At 38.9% G+C, this 25,292-nt stretch overlaps 2 protein-coding genes across 2 annotated transcripts in view; both read right to left on the reverse strand.

Annotated features, from left to right (window-relative positions):
* Window positions 1-25,292, reverse strand: part of LOC307147421 (uncharacterized protein) — a 69,083-nt gene that overhangs the window by 3,560 nt on the left and 40,231 nt on the right. The window lies entirely within an intron of this gene.
* On the reverse strand, window positions 856-25,140 carry LOC307147405 (uncharacterized protein; the record flags this gene model as incomplete). The annotated part of the gene is made up of 12 exons (XM_079852139.1): window positions 856-861; window positions 1,566-1,778; window positions 1,867-1,954; window positions 2,243-2,336; window positions 3,032-3,733; window positions 3,879-3,948; window positions 4,047-4,101; window positions 4,199-4,314; window positions 4,434-4,515; window positions 24,122-24,420; window positions 24,539-24,732; window positions 24,954-25,140. 12 exons carry the CDS (start codon window positions 25,138-25,140, stop codon window positions 856-858), a joined length of 2,106 nt encoding a protein of 701 aa, XP_079708265.1.

Raw genomic sequence — 25,292 nt, forward strand, 5'->3', positions numbered from 1 at the left:
CTGCTGCTTAATATTTTTTCATAACCTGTGATACTTTTTAGGATACTTTGATGAATAAAAAGTAAAAAAAAAAAAAAAGAAGAAAATGTTTTAAAAAATATAAATCTTTTGTAACAACAATGTACACTACTGGTCAGTAATTTGGGGTCAGTAATTTTTTTCTTTCTTTTTTTGAAATAAATCAATACTTTTATTCAGCAAAGATGTGTTAAATTGATAAAAAGTGATCGTAAAGAAGATTTATATAATTAGAATATATATATATATATATATATATATATATATATATAAAAAATTATATTTTTTTTTATAAATGCAGTTCTTTTTAACATTTTATTCATCAAATATATTAGGCAGCAGAACTGTTTCCAACACTCATAATAAATCAGAATATTAGAATGATTTCTAAAGGATAATGTGATAGACTGGATGTGACACTGAAGACTGGAGTAATGATGCTGAAAATTCAGCTTTGCATCACAGAAATAAATGATAATTTAAAGTATAATAAATTGAAAACCAATTATTTTAAATTGTAATAATATATCACAATATTATTTATTTTTTTCTATATTTTTGATCAAATAAATGCAGGCTTGATGAGCAGAAGAAACTTCTTTCAAAAACATTAAAAATAGCAATGTTTCCAAACTTTTGGCCTGTACTGTATCCCCCCAAAACTGCACAACTGTAGAGTAAAACATTAATAAAAAAAGTGATAATAAAAAATGCGTCTTAAAACTGACATGATTGTTACAAAAATCACACAGTCTGGGGCCTCTGGAGAACTCAGAACAACTGCTAGTGCTAACATTAAGTTTAAGGTAAAAATAACTGCCATGAAATTATAGTATCTTACTCCTATGCAATTAGATAAACTGTTCATTCACTACATCACTTTGCCTCTGTCTTTATCCCCTTTTATCCTCTTCTCTTCTTTTTGGCACCTTTATCTATCGCAGACTATGCTCATTTATAATGTATCATGTAAATTCGGCCATCCGTCACAATCAGGAAACTTTCACCGTGTCTAGAACTGGCGCGAGCTGCCAGGCCCGTGTCTACGAGCTGTGTGTTACCAAAAGCAATGCTGTCTACATTGAATGCGGCATCGCGCACGCTACACAACAAATCACCAACTGATCGCGCACGCGCTCTGTTTCTGACGCACTTCAAGCACTCGCTGGGCGGGGGAAGATTGATGAGCCGGACTTTTTTTTTCTTTTTCTTTTTGCTTTATTTGGTAGTATTTCGAATTAATGGTTTTAAAATAGTATTATAAAAATAAAATGAGTGGCTCCCCTAACATTAGCCTATTCCGCGGGCCGGCCCTGCTTATACAAGTTTCATTTTTAACTTGCATCACAAAAATAAACAACAGAAATTTGTTTGTTTTTTTTGTTTCATTGAGAAATTATAAGTGAATATTAAATATATATATATCTAGAACATTAATAATGAACCCATTTTTAACTTCGATTTTATTTATTAACCATTCTCTCAATAAGTGAAAATAGTCGGTCCATTCTCTCTCTCTCTTGAAAATTGATGTCTTCCCTAAGTACCTTGACCAGCTCATCGACATGGCCTTTTTTTCTCTTGGCTGGTGGTGATTGTGGCTCCTCCTCATCTTCGTCATCCTCTGCTGAACTTGTCCCTGATGTGTCCTCAGAGGAGGAGTCAATTAGGATAGGGGAGTTGGTGGAATGCCTCTGTCCCAACACCTTATCCATGAGGGCAAACCACCGCCAAGTTTCAGCTCCCTTACACTTGCAATCCTACGGCAGAGCAAATAAACAATGCCTGTTAACAAAACAACAACAGCACAATACATTTCAGCAAAGACGTGCCAATTAACTTGCTTACTTTGTATGTTTTTTGTAAGTACTTCCATTTTTTTCTGGCCTCTGAGGGAGTGACCTTCCCAAGCAGGCCCATTTTCTTCAGAACTGTCCTAAAACAAGAGAAAAAGGAAACAATTATGAAAAACATTATGATAGGCACAATCTTAACATAAGTGCAATCTTAACATTACAAAATATGACACAACAGGACATGCATACAAAAGTCCTCAAGTTTGGTTAAAACATTTGTAAACAAACCTTGCATGACAGCACTACAAAAAACAACAAAGTGAAAGACTATTGCCTTATCTACTGGTTGTCTTATTGTTGTGGGCTTTGTATAGGGTGAGGACTATTTGCTATAATACGCAAGAGAGCCTAGTGGAAATAGGCCTTACCCCCAAGCCACACTGTCCGAGTTATAGTTCCCGGTAAATAAATGGTCGTTGTCAGCCCTCATTTTAATAAATTCAGCTGTCCGCTCCTGGAGCCCTAAAACAACAGAAAATATTACAAGAAGTTTTGCAAGCGAAGGGTCCATCAGTTGTATCCTTAATTGCCCGAGAAACGAAGGGCACATTTGAAGTCACATTAGCAATCAGGTGACGCAATCAGCGGTGACGCAATCAGCCTTCGAAGGGTGCAGCCTTTGAATTGGGACAGCCTTCGTCGTGCCAATGTGATGCAATCGCACTTTAAATGCCTCTCTGGAGGATGCAGCCTCCGAATTGGGACAAAGCTCATGTTATAAACAGTCACTTGTCACCAACTAGAGGCATAACAATGTAATCGATACAATCGTTGTTTGAAGCGCCAAGTTTTTTACAAAAGGTGAACTGCTCTTATGATCGCTACGTAGACATCAGTGTTTATATCCAAACTATAAACTTTCATCCCAGTACTTCTGTGATCATTTTTATATTTGCAACACAGAAACAACGATACGGTGTGGTTGAAAATAGGCTACTGTTTGTGAAGCTGTTTCATACACATAACTGCTTTCTCAGCAGCAGCGCAAACACAGATTTGAATGTTCTGTTGTGATTTTGTCAAATGTTTAATAGACAGAGGCGAAATGTTGTCATTTAGTAATGAGATTGAGTGAGCGATTACTTATGCATCTCTACTTCTAAGTTGTTAAAAATAGTTGTGATCATGAGGAGAAGAAATACAGTACTCTGTCTCACCTTTGATCCTATAACTAGTTATTTTAGCCTTAATCTCATGTGGACCACCTTGGACTTCAGACCTATTGCCAGCATTTGATCTTACGGATGTTCTTCGTGACATTTTCACTTCAGTCTTCTTGCCTATTGGGTCTGGAGTCTGAGGCTGGCTCAAAGGCATTTGGAGATCAAGGCTCTGATCCTGTGATCCAACACTTCTCCTTCCTTTCGGGGATTTAGGAGTTTTGTCCTCAGACTGAGGCTCTAAGAGAATTTGCTGGACAACCTCACCAGCACTGAAATTCTCTGGCGTTTTCAATGGTGTTCTCTTCTTCTGGGAGACAGGAGTTACACCTTTCTCTGTCAATGAGGGGGTGATGGACCCTACAGAGGGCATATCATCAGCAGTTTTCTCTTCCTGACTTGCATGAAATGAGCTATCAGGGATAGCTGGTCCATTAATATATTTATTCATAAAGACCCAAAAATCCTCAATATCCAGTTCTGGAGTTGTGACCGGGTTAGGGCTACTTTTAACATCTGCAGCGGGAGCTTCCTCGAGATCAACCTGAGGTCTTGCAAGAGGTGTTTTTTGTAGCTCAGATTTCCATGGTGATGCAGCAAGTTTCTGTTTGGCTATTTGGCAGAGCTCAAAAAAAGGATCATCCTCAACAGATTGATCCACAGATGGCGGTAAATTTGACCCATCTTTTAAACAAGTGTCTGCAAGTATAGCACACATGACAGTCATGGATATTAAATTATATTCTAGCAGAATTAGCAAAACTAGAAAAAAAAGTTACAGTAAACATGCTGCAAAAAATAAATGTATAGAATATTACAGAAAATAAATTTCATGATTACTAACCAAACAAATTCTCTGACTTCCTCTTCTCTGCATGAACGGGTGTGCTTTTTTCCTGCTGGTCTTGCAAAGCCTACAGGATTGACAGAACCAAAAATGTAACAAAAAAAATAAGTGATAAATTAACAAAAAATACCCATCATCTGTTTCACAAGGCGCACAACTACACACCTGAACTGTTCTGTCTTTTCCAGCTGCCTGTGTCTTGGGAGGTGGGTACTCAAACCTAACATTATGACAAGATGAAACCACACAAAACAAATTATTCTCAGAACAAGAAAACTTTCATTTTTTTTCATAATTATAATAAAAATCAGAATCACCTGTAAGAACGATCAATGATTGTGATGAGATCACCATGCTTTAACCGTTCAGATAGATTGAGAACTTGTCCATTAATACATGTGGGGTTCACAAAGCTTAAATTGGTCAAAATGAACTTAAACAAGAGAGAGACAATAAATGAACAGCATGTCATGTGTTCTTATATGCAAAGAAACAGTTTAAGGAAACAAAAGATAAAGTCAAACTTATAGTGTTATACCACAGCATAATTACCTTGTTGTTCTCATTCAGCTCTATTTTACAGTGCACATCTGACACCTGCGGCAGCTGAATACGAATATCACAGTCCATCTTCCTAAAAAGGTAAAGAGTCCACATTAAAACTGCTTCTTTGCCCATTTGCATATATGGCCCATTTTGTGAATGAGAAAAATTAAACTATGATGCACTTTTTGATTACAATATCATTTCTATGCATTGTTTAATGTGGTGTAAGTTGATATTCAAAGATGCATCTCCCATGTATTTCTAGTTTCACCATAAATTATTCAAATAGATTAAAATATAATTCTATCAATAGCTTTTTGTTCATTGATGTCTAGAACATTTCAAATAATTACAGTTGCAGCAAGACGAACGATATATGCACCACACAATCAAGTACATTATTCATTTGTTGTTCAAGATTTCCTTTTTTGAATTATAGGCTACACATTAAATACGCACTATTTAAACAATTTATTTTAATTTGTCACCTTTTCACTCTTGTCCACTTTCATAAACCACTATTCAAGTCAAGTCAAGTCATCTTCATTTATATAGCGCTTTTAACAATGTAGATTGTTTCAAAGCAGCTTTACAGAGATAAACGTATAATTTAAGGTAACAGAGATTGTTTTGGCTTTGTAGCGGTTCTTTAATAAAGTTATTTTCCAGCTAAAGTTAGTTTTGATTGATTCGCTTCCGTCACAAGGATCATTTGTTATTAAATTAGTGGCCGCTAAGATGACACCATTCTCTCTACACAGACTTTAAACGCAAACCTGTGATAAACGCTGATGGCGTTCACATGCGCATTAAGAATTGGTTCTATAGTTATGTGTGTTTAAATATATGTGCGCAGGTTTGGAATTCCCTAAAGACCAAGCCTAAACAAAGTACTGGGCTTTCCTTATAAATTTTGATACAGAATTTTATTTTATTTGATCACTTCGGGGTAGATACGCGAATTGAGTTTCCCGACGACGCTTTATCTGAAGTGGTAAAGGGATCCTTCGAAAGGGAACTAGTTGGCACTTCAGCACTGCGTTGTCATCGGGTCCAGGCGAAGGTCCTTCGTCAGATCTGGATACGGCCTGGATCCGGCAGGCTGCGGAAAAACCTTGGTATAAACAAAGACACTAAAATTAGCGTAGATGCCATTCTTCTTATGATGTAACGAGTACATCAGGATTTATGGGAAGTGTTCCCGGTTCCGGCTGACCTAATCTATGCAGCCTAACGTTGAATTATAGAAGTCTATAATGTATTATGTGAATGCTAGGTCAAAGAGATATGTCTTTAATCTTGCTTTGAACTGACAAAGTGTGTCTGCTTCCCGGACAATGGTAGGAAGACTGTTCCAAAGTTTTGGTGCTAAATAGGAAAAGGATCTACCGCCAGCAGTCGACTTTGATATTCTAGGAATTATCAACTGGCCGGAATTTTGAGATCGCAATAGACGTGAAGGACTATAATGCGTTAAGAGCTCGCTCAAGTACTGCGGAGCTAAACCATTTAGTGCTTTGTAAGTAATCAGCAATATTTTAAAATTTATACAATGTTTAATAGGGAGCCAATGCAGTGTTGACAGAACCGGGCTAATATGGTCATACTTCCTGGTTCTGGTAAGAACTCGAGCTGCTGCGTTTTGGACCAGCTGTAGTTTGTTTATTTAGCGTGCAGGGCAACCACCCAGTAGAGCATTACAATAATCTAGCCTTGAGGTCATGAACGCATGAACTAATTGTTCCGCATTTGTCAATGAGAGCATATGGCGTAATTTAGATATATTTTTAAGATGGAAAAATGCGGTTTTACAAATACTAGACACGTGACTTTCAAATGAAAGATTGGTATCAAAGAGCACACCCACGTTCCTAACCGACGACGAAGACTTAACAGAGCAGCCATCAAGTGTTAGACAGTATTCTAGGTTATTACGTGAGGAAGTTTTTTGTCCAATAATTAGAATCTCTGTTTTTTCAGAATTTAGTAGTAGGAAATTACGAGTCATCCAATTTTTTATATCAGCTATGCATTCCGTTAATTTTGTGAATTGGTAAGTTTCGTTAGGTTTTGAAGAAATATACAGCTGAGTATCGTCGGCAAAACAGTGGAAGCTAATTCCATGTTTCCTAATGATATCTCCTAATGGTAGCATGTACAGAGTGAACAGCAGCGGTCGTAGTACTGAGCCTTGTGGTACACCATACTGAACTTGTGATCGATAAGACATCTCTTCATTTACTGCTACAAACTGATAACGGTCAGATAAGTATGATTTAAACCATGCTAGTGCAATTCCACTAATGCCAACATAGTTTTCTAGTCTATTTAAAAGAATGTTGTGGTCAATGGTGTCAAATGCAGCACTAAGATCAAGTAACACTAATAGAGAGATACAACCACGATCGGATGATAAGAGCAAGTCATTTGTGACTCTAACGAGAGCTGTCTCGGTACTATGGTACACTCTAAATCCGGACTGAAAATCCTCACAGATATCATTTCTTTCAAGAAAGGAACACAGTTGTGAGGAGACTGCTTTTTCTAATATCTTTGACAGAAAAGGTAGATTCAAGATCGGCCTGTAATTGACTAATTCTGTAGGATCAAGTTGCGTTTTTTTTAACAAGCGGTTTAATCATAGCCAGCTTAAAGGTTTTTGGTACGTATCCTAGAGACAAAGACAAATTAATGATATTAAGAAAAGGATCTATGACCTCTGGGAGCATCTCTTTCAGCAGCTTAGTGATACATACATACATAGGGTCTAACATACATGTTGTCGATTTAGATGAATTAACGAGTTTGCAAAATTCTTCCTCTCCTATAGCAATAAATGAATCAAATTTTTCCTCAGGGAGACTAAAATGCACTCCCTGATGCGATACTGTAGTAGACGGTTGCATAGTTATAATTTTGTCCCTGATATTATCAATCTTATAAGTGAAGAAGTTCATAAAGTCATTACTGCTGTGTTGCTTGGAAACTTCTGGGCTTGAAGCTTTCTTATTATTATCAACAGACAAAACTTAGATAAATGAATATTTTACAAAACATAACTGTAAATATAATAAAAATAATTATACTAAGGGCTGTTGAATGCTCCAATCTGATTGGTTGGCGAATGCACGGCTAAAGTAGTTGAGAGGGGGTTCAGCGAAAAATCGGCAGCTGGCGTCGCTGCCGCTAATAACCGGAAGTCGGAGGTGGATGTCGCTTTTAGCCAGGCAAATAAGTTATTATATCAATATAAAATTTTAGTACTTATTTAAATAAAATACTTCTATTAGTAATTATTTTATATTATTTGATAAAAAAAATAAAAAAACATTAAGCTACACTTGAAATTATGAATTTGTACATGTATAAATATAATTTATGAATGAGTGAACATGTTTGTTAAATAATGAAATCTATTCAGAAAGAAATGCCTATGTAATCATATTGTATATTTATTAAATATACCTATTTATTAAACTTAAATAATGAGAACAGGCAAAGGCAAAATTCCTTTTAGAATAAATCTCTGTCCAAATAGGCCCCATCTTAATTACATTATAAATATTGTAGCTAATGTATTTAAAGGTTTTTCATAAAAAAATAAATAAAATAAAAATAAATTGGAGTGTTCAATACAGTTGTTTCAACTGGTTTCGCAGTTTTAGAATGTTTGAGCAGTGTGTATGATTGTCAACAATCTGGCCTTAAATAATATAATTAATAATTTATAATTAATAAATAATATAATTAATATTATATATAATATAATTTAATATAATTTATGAATGAGTGTACATGTTTGTTAAATAAATAAATATATACATACAGAAAGAAATGTCTGTGTAATCATATTGTATATTTATTAAATATTCTTTATACATATTAAATATACAACATTTAAACTTAAATAATGAAAGTCCTGTCTAAAAGAAGAAGAAAAAAAGAACTTTGTCTCATCGATTACCTTTATTTAAAATCATATCTTGCTATCATTTAAGTTCAGTTTTACATTTGTAGTACTACTTTAATATATTCTTGTCTTTGTTTAATGAAGCAGCTGTAACTGTTGAAACAGGCTTTGTATTTGTTGTTCTGAAATCAGAATGATAAACCACAATCCTGAACTAGATGTTAAAGATCATAGACAAACTTTAAGTTGGCTTGAAAAAGCCTAGCCTGAAAGTTTGAAAAAAGTTTAAAAATGTTCTAGTATGGTTTAACATGGTTTACCATGTTTTATGGTTAACGCCGGTGCCACCATTGACCATTGGCCGCTGTCGCTTGACTTCCAGTTACATGTGATTGGTTGCTACTACTTTGGACGATACTGATTGGCTGCCACGAAATGGCAGGTCCATCTTAATATGGCAGGGCTTCCGGCTGTCAACAGCAGCTACTTCCTGCTGCCAGCTGCCGATTTTGGTCCTGTTCGAAATGGCGCACTTCATGTGGACTTTTGGTCTCGTGGACTTAAATTGCGCTTGCTCGCAGAGTCTACGAGTCCGTAGGCCATCCCATTCAGCATTTTAATGCTCTGAAGTGTGCTCAGCAGCGCCCCTTTTGCACCCTTGAAGTGGTCTTCCGCGAAGCCCGCATAGAGGCAGGCTCCACACACTTTAACTACCCAGGAATCCTTGCGAAAGGCCAATCAGACAACGGATGGGAGGAGATTTCGCTCACGGATAATTGTTGACATGGCTGAGAAGAAAATATTACGTTTTTATGACCTAGATGTACATTTTACCAGTTGTTACCTACAGTTTATACAAACATTATGGTCATCAACCAGTGGTTGATGTCTCAGACATAATAATAGTGCATTGAATAATACGATCACATTACATACATAGTATGAATATTGAAACCTGTAAATTCATCTGAAACTCATACACATTTTCATTATGTGTTAAAATTGTAATCTTAGTTCAAATGGAACATTATTTATTATTATGTACAATATATCATTTAAATAAGCATGATGTATCTACTGTCTAATGCCCAGGTGGCATGCACAATATCAAAATATAGAACTGTAAAATTAGGCTGTGTAGTTGACATGGAGATAAGACGTCGGAGCGCAAAAGTGTGATTTCTCCTGTCCAATAACAACCAGACCGTTATTTCCGGCGTGACGATCGAGTCTGTCCCAAAAATACCTCTCATTGCGCCCTCATGTACTCGCGCCAAGGGCCCTATAGGTCTGCACTACATGACGTCACCAAAGTGTGGACTCTGAGGAAGTCCACAAGTCCGGAGTGTGCCATTTGGGACAGGGCCTTTTTCGCTGAACCCCTACTGGGTTCAAAGCATGTCTTGACCGCATTACAGTTCCTTATCACTTCGTGTATTTAACTGTAATAACAGAAAATAGGATACAATTCATATCAAGAAAAAAAATGACAGACTAGTTCTAGCCTTACTGGAGGCAGGGCTGGAGGAGAGCACACAGATCATGTCTGTCACAGGGCACAAGTGTGCAAAGGTGTCAAGTAACAAAGTACAAATACTTTGTTACCTTACTTAAGTAGAAATTTTGGGTATCTACTAGCCTGGGAAAACCCAAACAACTTCCGGCAAATTCAGATTTGATCGAGAAGTAGTAGGCAAACAGGCAAAGAGCTCATTCAAGCCCATTTCCATGGCCTAGAAATCGCGGCACCAATCAGAAACGTTGAGGCGGGCTTTACACAATGACGATCGCTCTGATTGGTAGAGGCATTTGAGCGACGTCCGTTCAACTTTTAACTGCATTATTATATTCAAATTGCAAACACATGAGGACAGTCTCCATGAAAGACCCACTGGCAGATGAACGTGCTACTACATTTCTCTCCGAAACGGTAGGAAATTAAATTAGATTTAATAGAGGATTTTAACTGTGACACGATGATTGACAGGGCAGTTTAAGTGACAGGATGCACGCGACAGATCCGTTTAATAAAGATGACGAAGTAGTATGTCCCAAAGCTTGCCTACTTTTTTGCTACACATTCAAAAGTAAATACCTTTTCTTCACAAAAAGAGTACATACTTTTATGGCGTAGTGTAACTTAGGCGAATTGGGACGCAGCTTTACACGATGACGATCTCTCTTGACGAGGCATTTGAGCGATGTCCGTTGGTGACGCCCCTTTGGAAATGATTTGTCTATGGAGCTTTGCCAGACCATAACTCAGTTACTACTGAGAATGGTCTGGTTTTAACCAGGCTAGGTATCTACACTTTACTGGAGTAATTATTTTTCAGCCAACTTTTTACTTCTACTCCTTACATTTTCACGCAATTATCTGTACTTTCTACTCCTTACATTTTAAAAATAGCCTCGTTACTCATATCATTTCGACTTGTTTTCATTCCGGCTTGTCATCGTTAAAAAAACCCCAAAAAACCCACTATCCAGATAAATCACGCCATCTGGATAGAGTGAATTTGATTGTGGTTGGATGAGAAGTATAAACACATGCCATTTCGACACCCTATTGGTTCACTTTTAGCCTATCAGCGATCAGCAGGAAGACGCGATATAGCGCGATAAGTTGTAGCTGTATATTCAAGTGATCGCTAATGCCAAAGTGACATACTATACTATAAGTTGTATCTAGTAAAGAGTGAGATAGTGAGCAACTCTAAAAATGTACTCATGTGGTGGGAGATGACTCGATGGTGAATATAACTCAGAGAGGAAAGCACAGTTGAATGACTTGAATTGAAATCGAATATGGGATGACTCCTGTCCATGGTCATGTACACACTAGCCTTACCAGACATCTGCAACTTTTACACCGTCCAGACTGCATCCTCTCTACTTGTCCCTGACAGCTGCTGAAAAAGGTTTGAATCAACGATGAATCAGTTTTGACTGCAAAATTCTGCGTTATGTTCTGCATTATGTTCTTCCGAGGGTTAAAGTCATCGGTTCATTTCTTGATTGCCATTTTGACAGTGTCCATCTGGACATTTTAGTCATATTTGCTAATTCTCCTTAATTATTGCCTTGTTTTGATCCGTTTTCCTGGAAAATGTATTTATTTTTTAATTTATTTCATCATCATCATCATTTTGTTTTGCTTATCAACCTTGAATGACATGGTAATAAAATTATATCACATTATTTTGGCAGTAAAATTTTGGCCGTTTTTTTTTCTTGGAGTGAGATATTTTCTTGTTTTGGTTAGCTTTTGGGCTGGAAATCACCATCCCAATCTGGCAACACTGTGCACCATTACAATACTTATAGGCAACTAGTCATCATATCTTCCACTCCATGAAACACGTTAATGCTTAGTAGTACACATATATGGTTCTTTAATGTATTTGGATTGTACTAAAATGCGTTCATTTTCAATGGGCATATATGCGGCTGAAGCAGGTAGCCTAGTGCATCCCAAATATTTAACATTAACATTTTAATATAACATTATGTCATATGTCATAGTCATTATGGCCTTTAGAATTTTTTTTGTTTTTTTGTTGAGGAGGTGGGGTAGTGGACTATAGGCCCCTGTGGCGCGGCCTAAGCTTTTGTCCTTAATGGCATTTTTTTCCTTACATTACTTTTACTTTTATACTTTAAGTAGTTTTGAAACCAGTACTTTTACACTTTTACTTGAGTAAATTGCCTGAGTTGATACTTCAACTTCTACAGAAGTCTTTTTAAACCCTTGTTTAAAAAGCAGCAGCTCGAGTTCTTACCAGAACCAGGAAGTATGACCATATTAGCCCGGTTCTGTCAAAACTGCACTGGCTCCCTATTAAACATCGCATCAATTTTAAAATATTGCTGATCACATACAAAGCACTAAATGGTTTAGCTCCGCAGTACTTGAGCGATCTCTTAACACATTATAGTCCTTCACGTCTATTGCGATCTCAAAATTCCGGCCAGTTGATAATACCTAGAATATCAAAATCGACTGCTGGCGGTAGATCCTTCTCCTATTTAGCACCAAAACTTTGGAACAGCCTTCCTACCATTGTCCGGGAAGCAGACACACTCTGTCAGACTAAAAACACATCTCTTTGACCTAGCTTTCACATAATACATTATGGACTTCTATAATTCAATATTAGGCTGCATAGATTAGGTCAGCTGGAACCGGGAACACTTCCCATAAATCCTGATGTACTCGTTACATCATAAGAAGAATGGCATCTACGCTAATTTTAGTGTCTTTGTTTATCCCAAGGTTTTCCCGCAGCCTGCCGGATCCAGGCCGTATCCAGATCTGATGAAGGACCTTCGCCTGGACCCGATGTCAACGCAGTGCTGAAGTGCCAACTAGTCTCTCCCTATGGAGAATCCCTTTACCACTCTACAGATAAAGCGTCGTCGGGAAACTCAATTCGCGTATCTACCCCGAATTGATAAAATAAAATAAAATTCTGTATCAAAAATTATAAGGAAACACCAGTACTTTGTTTAGGCTTGGTTTGTAGGGAATTACAAACCTGCGCACATATATTCAAACGCACATAACTATAGAACCAATTCTTAATGCGCATGTGAACGCCATCAGCGTTTCTCACAGGTTCGCGTTTAAAGTCTATGTAGAGAGAATTGTGTCATCTTAGCGGCCCCTAATTTAATAACAAATGATTGTTGCGACGGAAGCGAATCAATCATAACTAACCTTAGCTGGAAAATAACTTTACTAAAGAACCGCTATAAAGCCAAAACAATCTCTGTTACCATAAATTATACGTTTATCTCTGTATAAGCTGCTTTGAAACAATCTACATTGTTAAAAGCGCTATATAAATGAAGATGACTTGACTTGACTTGTATCTATACTTCTACTTGAGTAATGAATATGAGTACTTTTGACACCTCTGCAAGTGTGAAACAACCTTCGGCAAAAGAAAGAAATTGAAGCATGATCCTCTCATAAAAACAAAAGTCCAAACGAAAATCAAGCCAAGGATCACCAGAAAAAAAAAAAAAAAAAAACTCCGCTAACATGCAGCCCTATGCGCTCGATCTGCCATTTTCAATGTCTAACTTCACAATCAATGGAAACGGTCAGTTTAATTTTAATAAACAAGAGTATATAAGCCTAGCCCTATCTATAATCAATAGAAAATTAAACTGAATATATGAAAAAATTGATAGTCCTGCTGCACGGGTTTTCATTATTATTGCAGATTATAATAAATAAATAAATATTGATAGGCCGAATGAATTAATAAATAACTAAACTAAATAATATTGACGCACATGCGTTTCTGTCTCATTATTGCAATCTCTCTCTCGCATTGATGACTGCAAGTAACCTCCGTAGCTCTAAAATTATGTTTTGGAATTAGCAACGGAGGCCTGGGATTAGATGCGTTAGAAATTAGTTCTACACACAAGAGCGTTTTACTGACAAAAACGTCTTGAAATACATCCCAGCAAACACATTTTCATTGTGGTAACGTCTGTGGCACGTTGCATTTCTGCCATGGCAACGACGCTGTCTACGTGCTCGCAACATTGTAACAAGAATTGTAAGCAAGCGTCAACCTTCTTGTCTCTCTCTTGAAACCAACACGGAAGTGAATTAAACGGCAATTCATCAACTGGCCGCTTGAGGCTGGCTGCAAAAGTGAGTAAAATCTGCATCTCCCCCATGTTGAAATGCTCAACTTTACAGCAGAAAAAAACATGTTTACAGCCTGGAGCAAAAAGTGACTTTGGTCTATACAGCTAATTTTGCCCTTCATGACAACTGTGAGGGGGGAGAATTTTTTTATAACTCATCCGTTTAAATTATATTAAAGGGTAAATAAATCCTAAAACAACTTTTTTTAGTTAATGATCTGTAAGACTGGGGCTTTATTAATGCTGTTCATTGATTCAAGTAATTTTTTTGACATTTGTGTTTAAAGTGTTTTAATTTTACAAAATATGGTGTAAAAACCATAGACAGTATAAGAAATGGACACAGCGACCCCATTGGATTCAACGGAGAAAAGTGAAGTCAATTAGAAGCACTCACTTCCTGATGGCTGAGCGTACTGCGCAGACTCAAACTGAGCTTGACGACGTAGATGTGACGTGAGCAACCTGTCTGTCTTCTAGTAGCTGTGCCAAGATAAATCTGAATCATTCCCTTCCGAAACTTGCAGAGACGGAGAGTGTGAGTAGGAGCTGTCCATGAGCTAGGAGCAGGAGAAACTTTTGCCAAGTATTCTGATTAATTATTTTGTCATTTTGCCTCCATGTCCCCCCGATTGCCCGCGAGCTTCTCCTCCTGTCCATATGGTAATTTCTCTACTGTGCGACAGAGAGTCGCGTGGTTATGACGCAATCGTTAGCCTATTTTTACAAAAACTGCTTCTACGGGGCCATAACGTAAGATACAAGGTAATGGAGCCTTTTATACATTTTCGTGTTTCTTTAGAAATAAATAATGGACAAATGGAGTCATCGAAACATCGGCCTCCTGGTAAAAACGTGCTGCCCTCTTCAGGTTGAACGGTGGCTGCTGCAGTTGAATTTTATTATTGAAAGTTGTGGTTCCCTAGGTACTAAAAGGTACGTGGTTAGGTACCAGCTAACCACGCCCTTGCCTACAGAGAGATGCGTCTCAGATGGGTGTGTCCACTTTTGAGTGACAGGTGGATTCCCACTGCTGTGGTCATTAGTCATCATTAGCCGTTTGTCTGCTGTCTGTTAGCCGTCACGTTAGGGTTTTTCGCCCATTTTCGTTTATCCGGGAGTGACGAACTGCCAAGATGGCGACGGTTGGCTACGCCCACTTCAGGCTTCAAAAACGGTCTTCAGAAACCTACAGGTGACGTCACGGACACTACATCCATATTTTTTTACAGTCTATGATTGTAAGACACGACAGGGCTGTAGAATATGGCAGTAGCAACGTTGTTGCGTGACATTCAGCAACTGAGAGACGACGTTCTGACAATTTCTTTTTTAATGCTAAATAGGCCTATAGATATCCCCCGGCCCCATTTAGCATTTTATGTTTTGAGATTAATTTGTAATTAGTCAGATGTTAGATAATTATATACTTTTATAATATAGTTTATCCTTATTATTTAATGTGCCTGTCAGTAAATTAGCCTAGTAGTCCAGTCATTTTATGAAAAAAGGTTGGACAAATTGCAACAGAAGCAAACTCAACTGATTTTGTATCCTCAATCCCCAAATAATCCCATTAGGGGAAAGTTTCGAAAGTTTCGCCTATTCATTCTTTTTCTCACCTGAATAGAGAAAAATTTTTAACCTTTAGATGTCACCATGAAAATTACTGAGTTGATTACTTCAAGACAAACAAAAAATGTATTACAAGTTTTTTAAAAATTTTTGTTAACATGGACAAACGGTGCATAATCTAATTATGTATGTGCTAATTTGCATAAATACCACAACAGATCTAAACATTGGGTATAGCCAGGTGAAAATGTCTTGTTGAATCTTGTTGACATATAACAGTAAAAGACTTAATGTTAAGGTCTGAATGGAACCCATTTAGGCTACCCATGAGCATTAATACATAGAGGCAGGAAGAAGTACTTTAAACCAGCCTTTATTAATTATTATTGCAGAGTTGGGGTTTGGGGCTGGGTCCGTGGGACTGTTTCTGGGGGACAAGTCTGAGGGAAGAACAGGATACAATGGTAAGGAGAATGCAGAAGACAAAAGGTAGGTAAAATAAAAAGTGAACCCCCAGAAACAGTCCCAAGGACCCAGCCCCAAACACCATCTCTGCAATAATAATTAATAAAGGCTGGTTTAAAGTACTTCTTCCTGCCTCTAAGTCTTTTACTGTTATATGTCAACAAGATTCAACAAGACGTTTTCACCTGGCTATACCCAATTTTTAGATCTGTTGTTGTATTTATGCAAATTAGCACATACTGTAGTGTACATAATTATATTATGCACCGTTTGCCAATGTTAACAAACAAAGAAACTTAAACAAAAAACTTGTAATACATTTTTTGTTTGTCTTGATGCAAGTAATGAACTCAGTAATTTTCATGGTGATATCTAAAGGTTAAATTTTTTACCGTATGGTAGGAGTATGAATAGGGTATGTTGGGGTCTTTTTCGAAACTTTCCCCTAATGGGATTCTTCTGGGCTTTTTTTTTCCTTACTCAGGACATATTGATGATACAAAATCAGTTGAGTTTGCTTCTGTTGCAATTTGTCCTAGGTTGACCCCCATTTTGGCTTAAAATGACTGGACTATAAGGTCTATAATCAACACCTGCAAGTGTACACTTTGAAAAGTAAAAATGACAGAAGGTTAAGTTAATTCAACTTCATTATATGGTAATCAAATGGCACTTCCAAAAGGCATATATTTGTGAATAAAGAAAAAAAAAAAAAACCTAAATAAACGAATATACAAATTTCTTTTAAGTATAATAAATACATAAAAGTGCCCAGATTAATGTTGTCGAATGCGCATGCGTCGCGTCTGAATGCGTTGTTGTCTTTGGAGCTCCATCGATTTGATTTATAATTCTTGATTTTACTCTTTAAACTTACTTATAACAAACATTTTCTACTTTTCCTCACTGAGAAGCACTACTGCTCAAACCTCATAGTTACAACGCGGACTGTTGAGCAGACGCGTCTCAAGCCTGTTAGTGATCCAACGCTGGATACTCTTATAGGTTACGTCCGTGGATCACGGCTGAACGCGTCTTCTCAACACTCACTTACAAACATTTTTCGCCTATCGTGCGTCTACTCTACACCCGTACCACTAAAAAGACGGAATATATCTAAGACTTCAGTCATAAATTAGTATTAATATTGTTAGCATCACTGGTAGCGTAGTTGCTAACTTACTGTCCATCTGTTAAAATGGCGAATATATCAGATGTAAGTATTCTACCTTTTGGTGCAGGTGAAGACACATTTGAGCTGCACGCGGTGCAGTCTGAGCTGGAAGCTGTTGAGAAACAGATCCACGACCTTTTAGTGAGACAAGCCGAACTGATAGACCGGCGGTTAGCTCTTGAAACATCACGCGCCGATGCACACAAATCAGAGATTAACGTTACTAACCCGCTGATTCCGACCTCGTCTACTCCGTGCGTTACTCAGCATCGGTCCCGAGCGCCGAGGTCGCGATCAGCCATGGTCTTGTTCACTCCGGCTCCAACACGCCACCACGAAGCCTGGATATTTCCGCAGCGGAAGACGCGAGTCAGGTCTAGACCAAGACCCTCTCCGACCCTCCCGGTTTTCGAGTTATCCACACAAAACCGCTTCTCCCCTCTTCGCGAAACCGAACGCGATGCTGTGATCATCGGCGATTCCATCGTTCGGCACGTCCACGCTACATTAGGTAAGAGTAAGGTGCACAGTCACTGCTTTCCTGGTGCTCGTGTTTCTGAAATCGCTGCTCACGTTCCCGAGATTCTGAATGATAACGAGCGCGTCGGAACTGTGGTCTTGCACGCGGGAGTGAACGACATCAGGCTGCGCCAGACGGAAGTTCTGAAGAAAGACTTCAGGAATCTGATCGATACGGTACGCAGCACATCGCCTGATATAACGATCATTGTGTCAGGACCGCTTCCCACGTACCGTCTAGGACATGAAAAGTTTAGTAGATTATTCGCGCTAAATGAATGGTTAACTCTTTGTAAATAATTGGAATCTGTTTTGGGAGCGTCCTAGGCTTTTCCGTGCTGATGGCTTACACCCAAGCAGATTCGGAGCGGATCTTCTGTCGGATAACATCTCCAAAATGTTAAATACCTTTTGACTAGAAACCAAAAGCCCAAATCATAGTCTCTGCTGCACCAAATTAACTGATATAAATACTAGTGTAGAACATTGCATAGAAATTGTGTCTATTCCTCGTTTAGTGCGATCAAATCATAAATCTACTGCAGGATCTAGGAAAAATCTAATTGTTATTAAAACAGAAAATGTTGCTATTATTAAACAAAAACAATTTCTAAAGCTAGGTCTTTTAAACATTAGATCACTCACACCTAAGGCAGTTATTGTAAATTAAATAGTCACAGATAATAGCATCGATGTACTTTGCCTTACTGAAACCTGGCTTAAACCAAATGATTATTTCGGTCTAAATGAGTCTACTCCATCAGGATACTCCTATAAACATGAGCCCCGTCTGATTGGTCGTGGCGGCGGTGTTGCAACAATCTATAGAGATTTTCTTAGTGTTACTCAGAAAACGGGTTATAAGTTTATTTCATTTGAAGTACTTGTACTAAATGTTACGCTCTTAGATGCTAAAAAAAACATCCCTATTATCTTTAGCCTTGGCTACCGTATACAGACCGCCAGGGCCTTATGCTGATTTTCTAAAAGAATTTGCAGATTTTCTCTCAGACCTATTGGGCAATGTCGATAAAGCATTAATTGTTGGAGATTTTAACATACACGTAGATAATCAAAATGATGCGTTAGGGGCTGCGTTTATAGATTTATTAAACTCCTTTGGGGTTAAGCAAAACGTTACCGGACCAACTCATCGTTTTAATCATACACTCGATTTAATTATATCACATGGAACCGATCCAACCGATATAGATATCATTCCACAAAGTGATGATGTCACTGACCATTACATGGTAACTTGCATATTACGTACTCCTGTAATATATCATGCTGCGCCGCGTTATCGATTAGGCAGAACAATCCTTCCATCCACCATAGATAATTTTTCAAATTGCTTATCGGATCTGTCTCAGATGCTCAGTGAACCCAAACAAACAGATGAACTAGAGGAACTAACCAGCACTATGAGCACCATTCTCTCTGGAACACTGGATATTGTTGCACCTATTAGACTAAAAAAGGTCAGAGAGAAAATTAAAGCACCATGGTACAACAATACTACGCGTTCTAAAGAGAGAAACCCGTAATTTAGAGCGTAAATGGAAACAAACTAATCTAGAGGTTTTTAGAATCGCTTGGAAAGACAGTACGTCACGTTATAAAAAGGCCCTAAAAGTAGCCAGGGCTGAGCACCTCCGCAATCTAATAGAAAATAACCAAAACAATCCTAGGTTTTTATTTAACACCGTGGCTAGACTAACAAATAAACAAGCGTCACCTGAACAAAATATTTCGTTACAGTTTAGTAGTAATGATTTCATGAATTTTTTCACTGAGAAAATAGAAAACATCAGAATCACAATTGTAAACGTTCAATCCTCAATCGCGCCTTATAACTCAGCCTCGATTATCACCCCGCAAGAACAATTACAGTGCTTTACAACTGTAGAACAAATAGAGTTAAATAAACTTATCACTTCCTCTAAAACAACAACATGTTTATTAGATCCCATACCAACTAAACTACTGAAAGAAGTGTTACCTATAGTGGAAGAGCCTCTCCTCAATATTATTAACTCGTCTTTAAAGGAGAACTCGGCAACTCTAGCGAACTCTAGTCACTTCTTCGCTGATTTTCCCTTTTGTTGTCGCATGTTTTCCCCACGAGCTCCCCCTACAGCTGTGGGGGGGCGTATATTTCACAACACGGTCGTAAAAAACTCACTTGCGGCGGCCTCCTCCCCCTCTCTACCGCTGCTCATGTGCGTTTGTTTTGATCGGAGCAAGCCAACTGTATCGTGTGGAGCTATGTCTCCCGAGGTGGGTAATCTGGTAATACATCATACATGCGTGTGTGTTTATGTCGAATTGCCGTAAAGCAATTCGTGTTTCGCGCTCGCGCTCGTTCTCGTTCTCGCTTCTCACGAGACTTCCAATTTCTATCTTGCCGGGACGGTAGTCCCCAAGTTGCAAGGTTGGTTTTCCGCCTGGGAACGCTGGGGGGAGCGGGGAAAGTCACCAATATCACCAGAACAGGTTGTTTAACCATCCAAATGATTTCTAGACAGTTTTATTAAGTTAAAAAAGTTACCAAGTTCTCCTTTAACTTTAGGTCATGTTCCAAGAACATTTAAACTGGCAGTTATAAAACCACTCATTAAGAAACCACAATTAGACCCAAATAACCTAGCAAATTATAGACCAATTTCAAATCTTCCTTTTATGTCTAAAATACTAGAAAAAGTGGTGTCTGCCCAACTAGGCTCTTTCTTACAAGAAAATGACATCTATGAAAAGTTTCAGTCTGGATTCAGGCCGCACCATAGCACTGAAACTGTGCTCGTTAAAATCACAAATGATTTACTCTTAGCTTCTGACCAAGGCTGTATCTCAATACTAGTTTTACTTGATCTTAGTGCTGCGTTCGATACTATAGATCACACAATACTCTTAGATCGACTACAAAATTATACTGGTGTTCAAGGACAAGCATTAAGCTGGTTCAGATCATACCTATCTGACCGATACAATTTTGTCTATTTAAATGGAGAAAAATCGATCATAACTCCAGTAAACTATGGAGTGCCGCAAGGATCTGTGTTAGGCCCTCTATTATTCTCAATATATATGCTGCCACTTGGAAATATTATAAGGAAACATGGAATTAGTTTCCATTGTTATGCTGATGACACTCAAATATATATTTCATCATGGCCGGATGAAAACGCTAAATTATCCAAATTGACAGAGTGTGTTAAAGATATAAAAGATTGGATGACGCGCAATTTTCTTTTATTAAATCCTGACAAGACAGAGGTAATACTTAAAAAAAACGCCCACAAAACCTCTCACAATACAACTTTAACATAGTAGGATGTCCTGTTACTTTATCCTCTACAGTAAAAGACCTGGGTGTTATACTTGACTGCAACCTGTCTTTTGAAAATCATATTTCATATGTTACAAAAACAGCCTTTTTCCACCTTAGAAACATTGCTAAGCTACGTAATATGCTATCTGTTTCTGATGCAGAAAAGTTAGTTCATGCGTTCATGACCTCGAGACTAGATTACTGTAATGCTTTATTAGCTGGTTGTCCTGCATCCTCAATAAACAAGCTACAGTTAGTCCAAAATGCCGCCGCTAGAGTTCTTACTAGATCAAGAAAATTTGACCATATAACACCAATTCTATCATCACTACATTGGTTACCTATAAAGTTCCGTATTAATTACAAGGTATTGCTACTGACTTATAAAGCCCTAAACGGCTTAGCTCCAGTTTATTTAACGGATCTTCTATCGCCCTATAATCCATCGCGCTCTTTAAGATCACTAAATTCGAGGCTTTTGGTCATACCTAGGATATCCAGATCATCCAAAGGAGGGAGATCATTTTCACATTTAGCTCCAAAACTCTGGAATAGCCTTCCTGATACTGTTCGTTGCTCAGACTCGCTCTCCCAGTTTAAAACTAGATTAAAGACGCATCTCTTCAGCCAGGCATTTATATAATATTTTTAATCTTACAGTTAAATCCGGTCTCTAGTTCATAAACGCCAGAGGAGAACTGGCCCCCGACTGAGCCTGGGTTCTCCCAAGGTTTTTTTTTTTCTCCATTAGGTCACCTGATGGAGTTTTTCGGTTCCTTGCCACTGTTGCCTTTGGCTTGCTCAGTTGGGGATACTTAATTTAATCAATCAATCAACAATACTATTGATCATCATTACCAAACGTGGACGTTTTACACTAGAAACAAACACTGATGTACTATTTTATTTAATACTGTGAAGCTGCTTTGATACAATCTGCATTGTGAAAAGCGCTATATAAATAAAGTTGACTTGACTTGACTTGACTTGAATAAATAAAACATAAAAATCAAAGATCAGAACATTTAATGAAATGTCGGTAACTGGAATCAGTCCAGGAAACATCCACAAACCCAGAGCAGCAAAGAAACGAATGAGACTAAATAGCAGACAAATCAATGAAAAACTAAACAGTGCGAGCGAGGCTACATTAGTCACATTAGAAAATGAAGTTGTAGGTTATGTTTGAATAATGATCTCATTTAGCTGAGGAAAATCAAACGCAATACTCAAAACGCAATACGATGAAGAATGAGACAACACAATGAGCCCAACGGTCGGTTGAAATTTAAAAGGCAGATTTTCGCGCTTCAGGGCAGTGATATGTAGTCCAGTTGTCAAGTCACCATAGGCACAACCTTAAGCAATGGCCCTGAACGGTGGTGTTACGACCTCTAGGGGTCAGCCGCAACAGGAAAAGGAAGAGAGTCACACTACCAGAGAGATGACGTGTAATATGAATTTTATTGACCATGAAGGGTTAGCGTCAGGGGCAGACAAGGCCAAAATAACAAACAAAACAATCTTCTTTTTATAATCTAAATGACCTTAAACAAAAGAAAAATAAAATAAAATACAGTTTAACTTACCTAACTCCCTTACCCATAACCAAAGTGAAAAAGCAATACAAATAAAATGGCGTCTAACCCCCTACATCCCTTAATATGGTCACATTATATACAAGAATAATGACACGCTTATTTAAAGAAGTATCAGGTTGACAAGTTAGAATCGTAATCCAAGGAGTAGTTAAACAGGCAATAGTCAGATATAGGAGAAAACCAGAAGTAGTTACATTCAACAAACACTCGAAGTTTCACTAAACACTATCTCTAAACACTATCTCTTTGGGCACAACACTTCAATCACATTTTCACTAAACACTATCTCTCTGGCATGACACTCTTAATTAAATAATGGTGAAACGAACAAAGCTGAAGAGAAGCACAATTTAAAAAGTACGACCGCAAAGTACAAAGGCATAAAGCACAAAGTCAGCGAGGCTCAAAGGCAACCATGGTGTGTCAGGGGCGGTCCTTATATCCAGGTCAGGTGCATAGCTGGTCCAATCACAGTCTTCCACAGATTAACAGAGGCAACGCCCATCTGAAACACACGCTTGTGTACACACAGAGAGAAGGCAAGCAGGACACACCCACACACAAGGACAATTGATACAAACACACAAAATATCTCAGGATCCTAACAGTGGTTTAATGTCAACATTGTGACAACGCTGTAACAACCTTCACCACACAACGTAGTTATAGCAACCTTTTGGCCATGTTGTTAAAACATTGTTAGAAGGTTGGGTGCGTTGTGCCAACGTTCTATGTTTGCTGGGATCATCTGAACAATGTTTCGAGGAGTGGTAAACGTAGTGTAAGCGGAATAATTGACTAATCATAAGCGGTATAAGCCTTAAGCGTGGGACTTTTTTACAGTCTATAGCCCTATTCGGACGGGCTACACTTTACAAGGGTAGATGGAGTAATTTAATTTTACCACAGTACGTCTGTAATATTAATGGGCAATTTGCACGGGATAAGATATCTCAGTAAAACTAGCAGAAGTGGGGACGTAATGTAAAACGCTGCACTATTAGCAATTGACTACGTCCTGCACCGGAGCCTAGGGCTCAGCCCGAGACTCACAGTAAAGCACGAGCCCCTAATAAATCCCAGAAGGGAATCTAGAATGGAACCAGTCCTAAGTCGGGTCCTTATGACAATTCGCTCCAAAATATTACCACATAGGACAATTCATGCTTATGACAGTAAATTGTGTTTAGACTGACAAGACCGCAGACCGTCGGGTCAGATCCTTACACAGAGAGGACTTCAGTCTGTAAACAGGGTACCTCCATATTATAAAACCTGACAAATGTGGATGGTGAGGACCAGCCGGCCGCCGCACATATGTCTTCAATTGGTACACCACTGGACCAGACCCACAAAGAGGCCATGCCTCTTGTGGAATGGGCTCCAGCACCTATGGGACAATCTCGTCCCACTGAGACGTAAGCCAAAGAAATGGCGTCCACTATCCACCTTGAAAGTCTCTGCTTCGTGAACAGCAAACCCTTGGTGCGGCCGCCGAAGCACACAAAGAGCTGTTCTGACTGCCTGAACGGTGCAGAACGCTCCAGGTAGATTTTGAGAGCTCTGATGGGACAGAGCAAATTAGCTTCCCCGTCGTCAACTGAGGGGGGAAGTGCAGCTAATGTGATGACCTGTGCTCTGAACGGCGTAGAGAGCACCTTGGGCACATAGCCGTGTCTCAGTGTGAGGGTGACTCTGGAATCACCAACGCCAATTGGAGAGCGCCGGCAAATCAACCACTCGCTTAACTGATGCCAGTGCCAGCAGAAGAGCAGTTTTTAGTGAAAGTGGCTTTAGTTAGGCCGACTGAAGTGGTTCAAATGGTGAGCCTTTCAGGGCTGCAAGAACCGTGGAAAGGTCCCTTACCGGTATAGAGGGAGGTCGAGGAGGGTTCATCCTCTTGGCTCCTTTAAGAAAGCGAACAACGAGGTTGCTTCTTCCTAGTGATTGGCTAGTCACAGGAGCATGGTAGGCTGCTATGGCTGCCACATACACCTTGAGCGTGGAGGGGGTGCGCCCCGTGTCCAAAAGCTCTTGGAGGAATGAAAGTACCACTGGTACTTCACATGAAATGGGGTCAAGGTTACGAGCTGTACACCAGCTGGTGAAGCCCGACCATTTAAGAACATAGAGTCTAGTAGTAGGCCTAGTAGCAGGCGTCTAGTAGACGGTGCTCTAGCCTCAGTGATAGTGTTTAGGACTCTCTCTGGGGGTTCCTAGGATACCCGTTGAGGGGCCACACATGGAAGGCCCACAAGTCAGGGCAAGGGTGCCAATTCGCCTGTGTGAGGTGGTCTTTCCTCATCGGTATCGGCCAGGGGGCTGAGCTCAGCATTTGTGTCAACTCTGAGAACCACACCTGGGTTTTCCAGAGGGGAGCTATTAGAAGGACTTTGCTTCTGCTCTCCCTGATCCGCTCGATAACCTGAGGGATCATTGAGACGGGAGGGAACGCATAGAGGGGGCATCTGGGCCAGGCATGGGCCAGCGTATCCCTGTTCTTCATAGTGCGTGTTGTTCTACGAGGCGAAGAGGTCGACCTCTGCCTTGCCAAACACGCTTCAGATCAGAACTGTCTGCGGATGAAGGGACCATTCCCCTGGGGGAGTGTTGTCCCGGG

Source organism: Squalius cephalus (genome assembly GCF_949319135.1).
Source record: "Squalius cephalus genome assembly, chromosome: 19".
NCBI lineage: Eukaryota > Metazoa > Chordata > Actinopteri > Cypriniformes > Leuciscidae > Squalius > Squalius cephalus.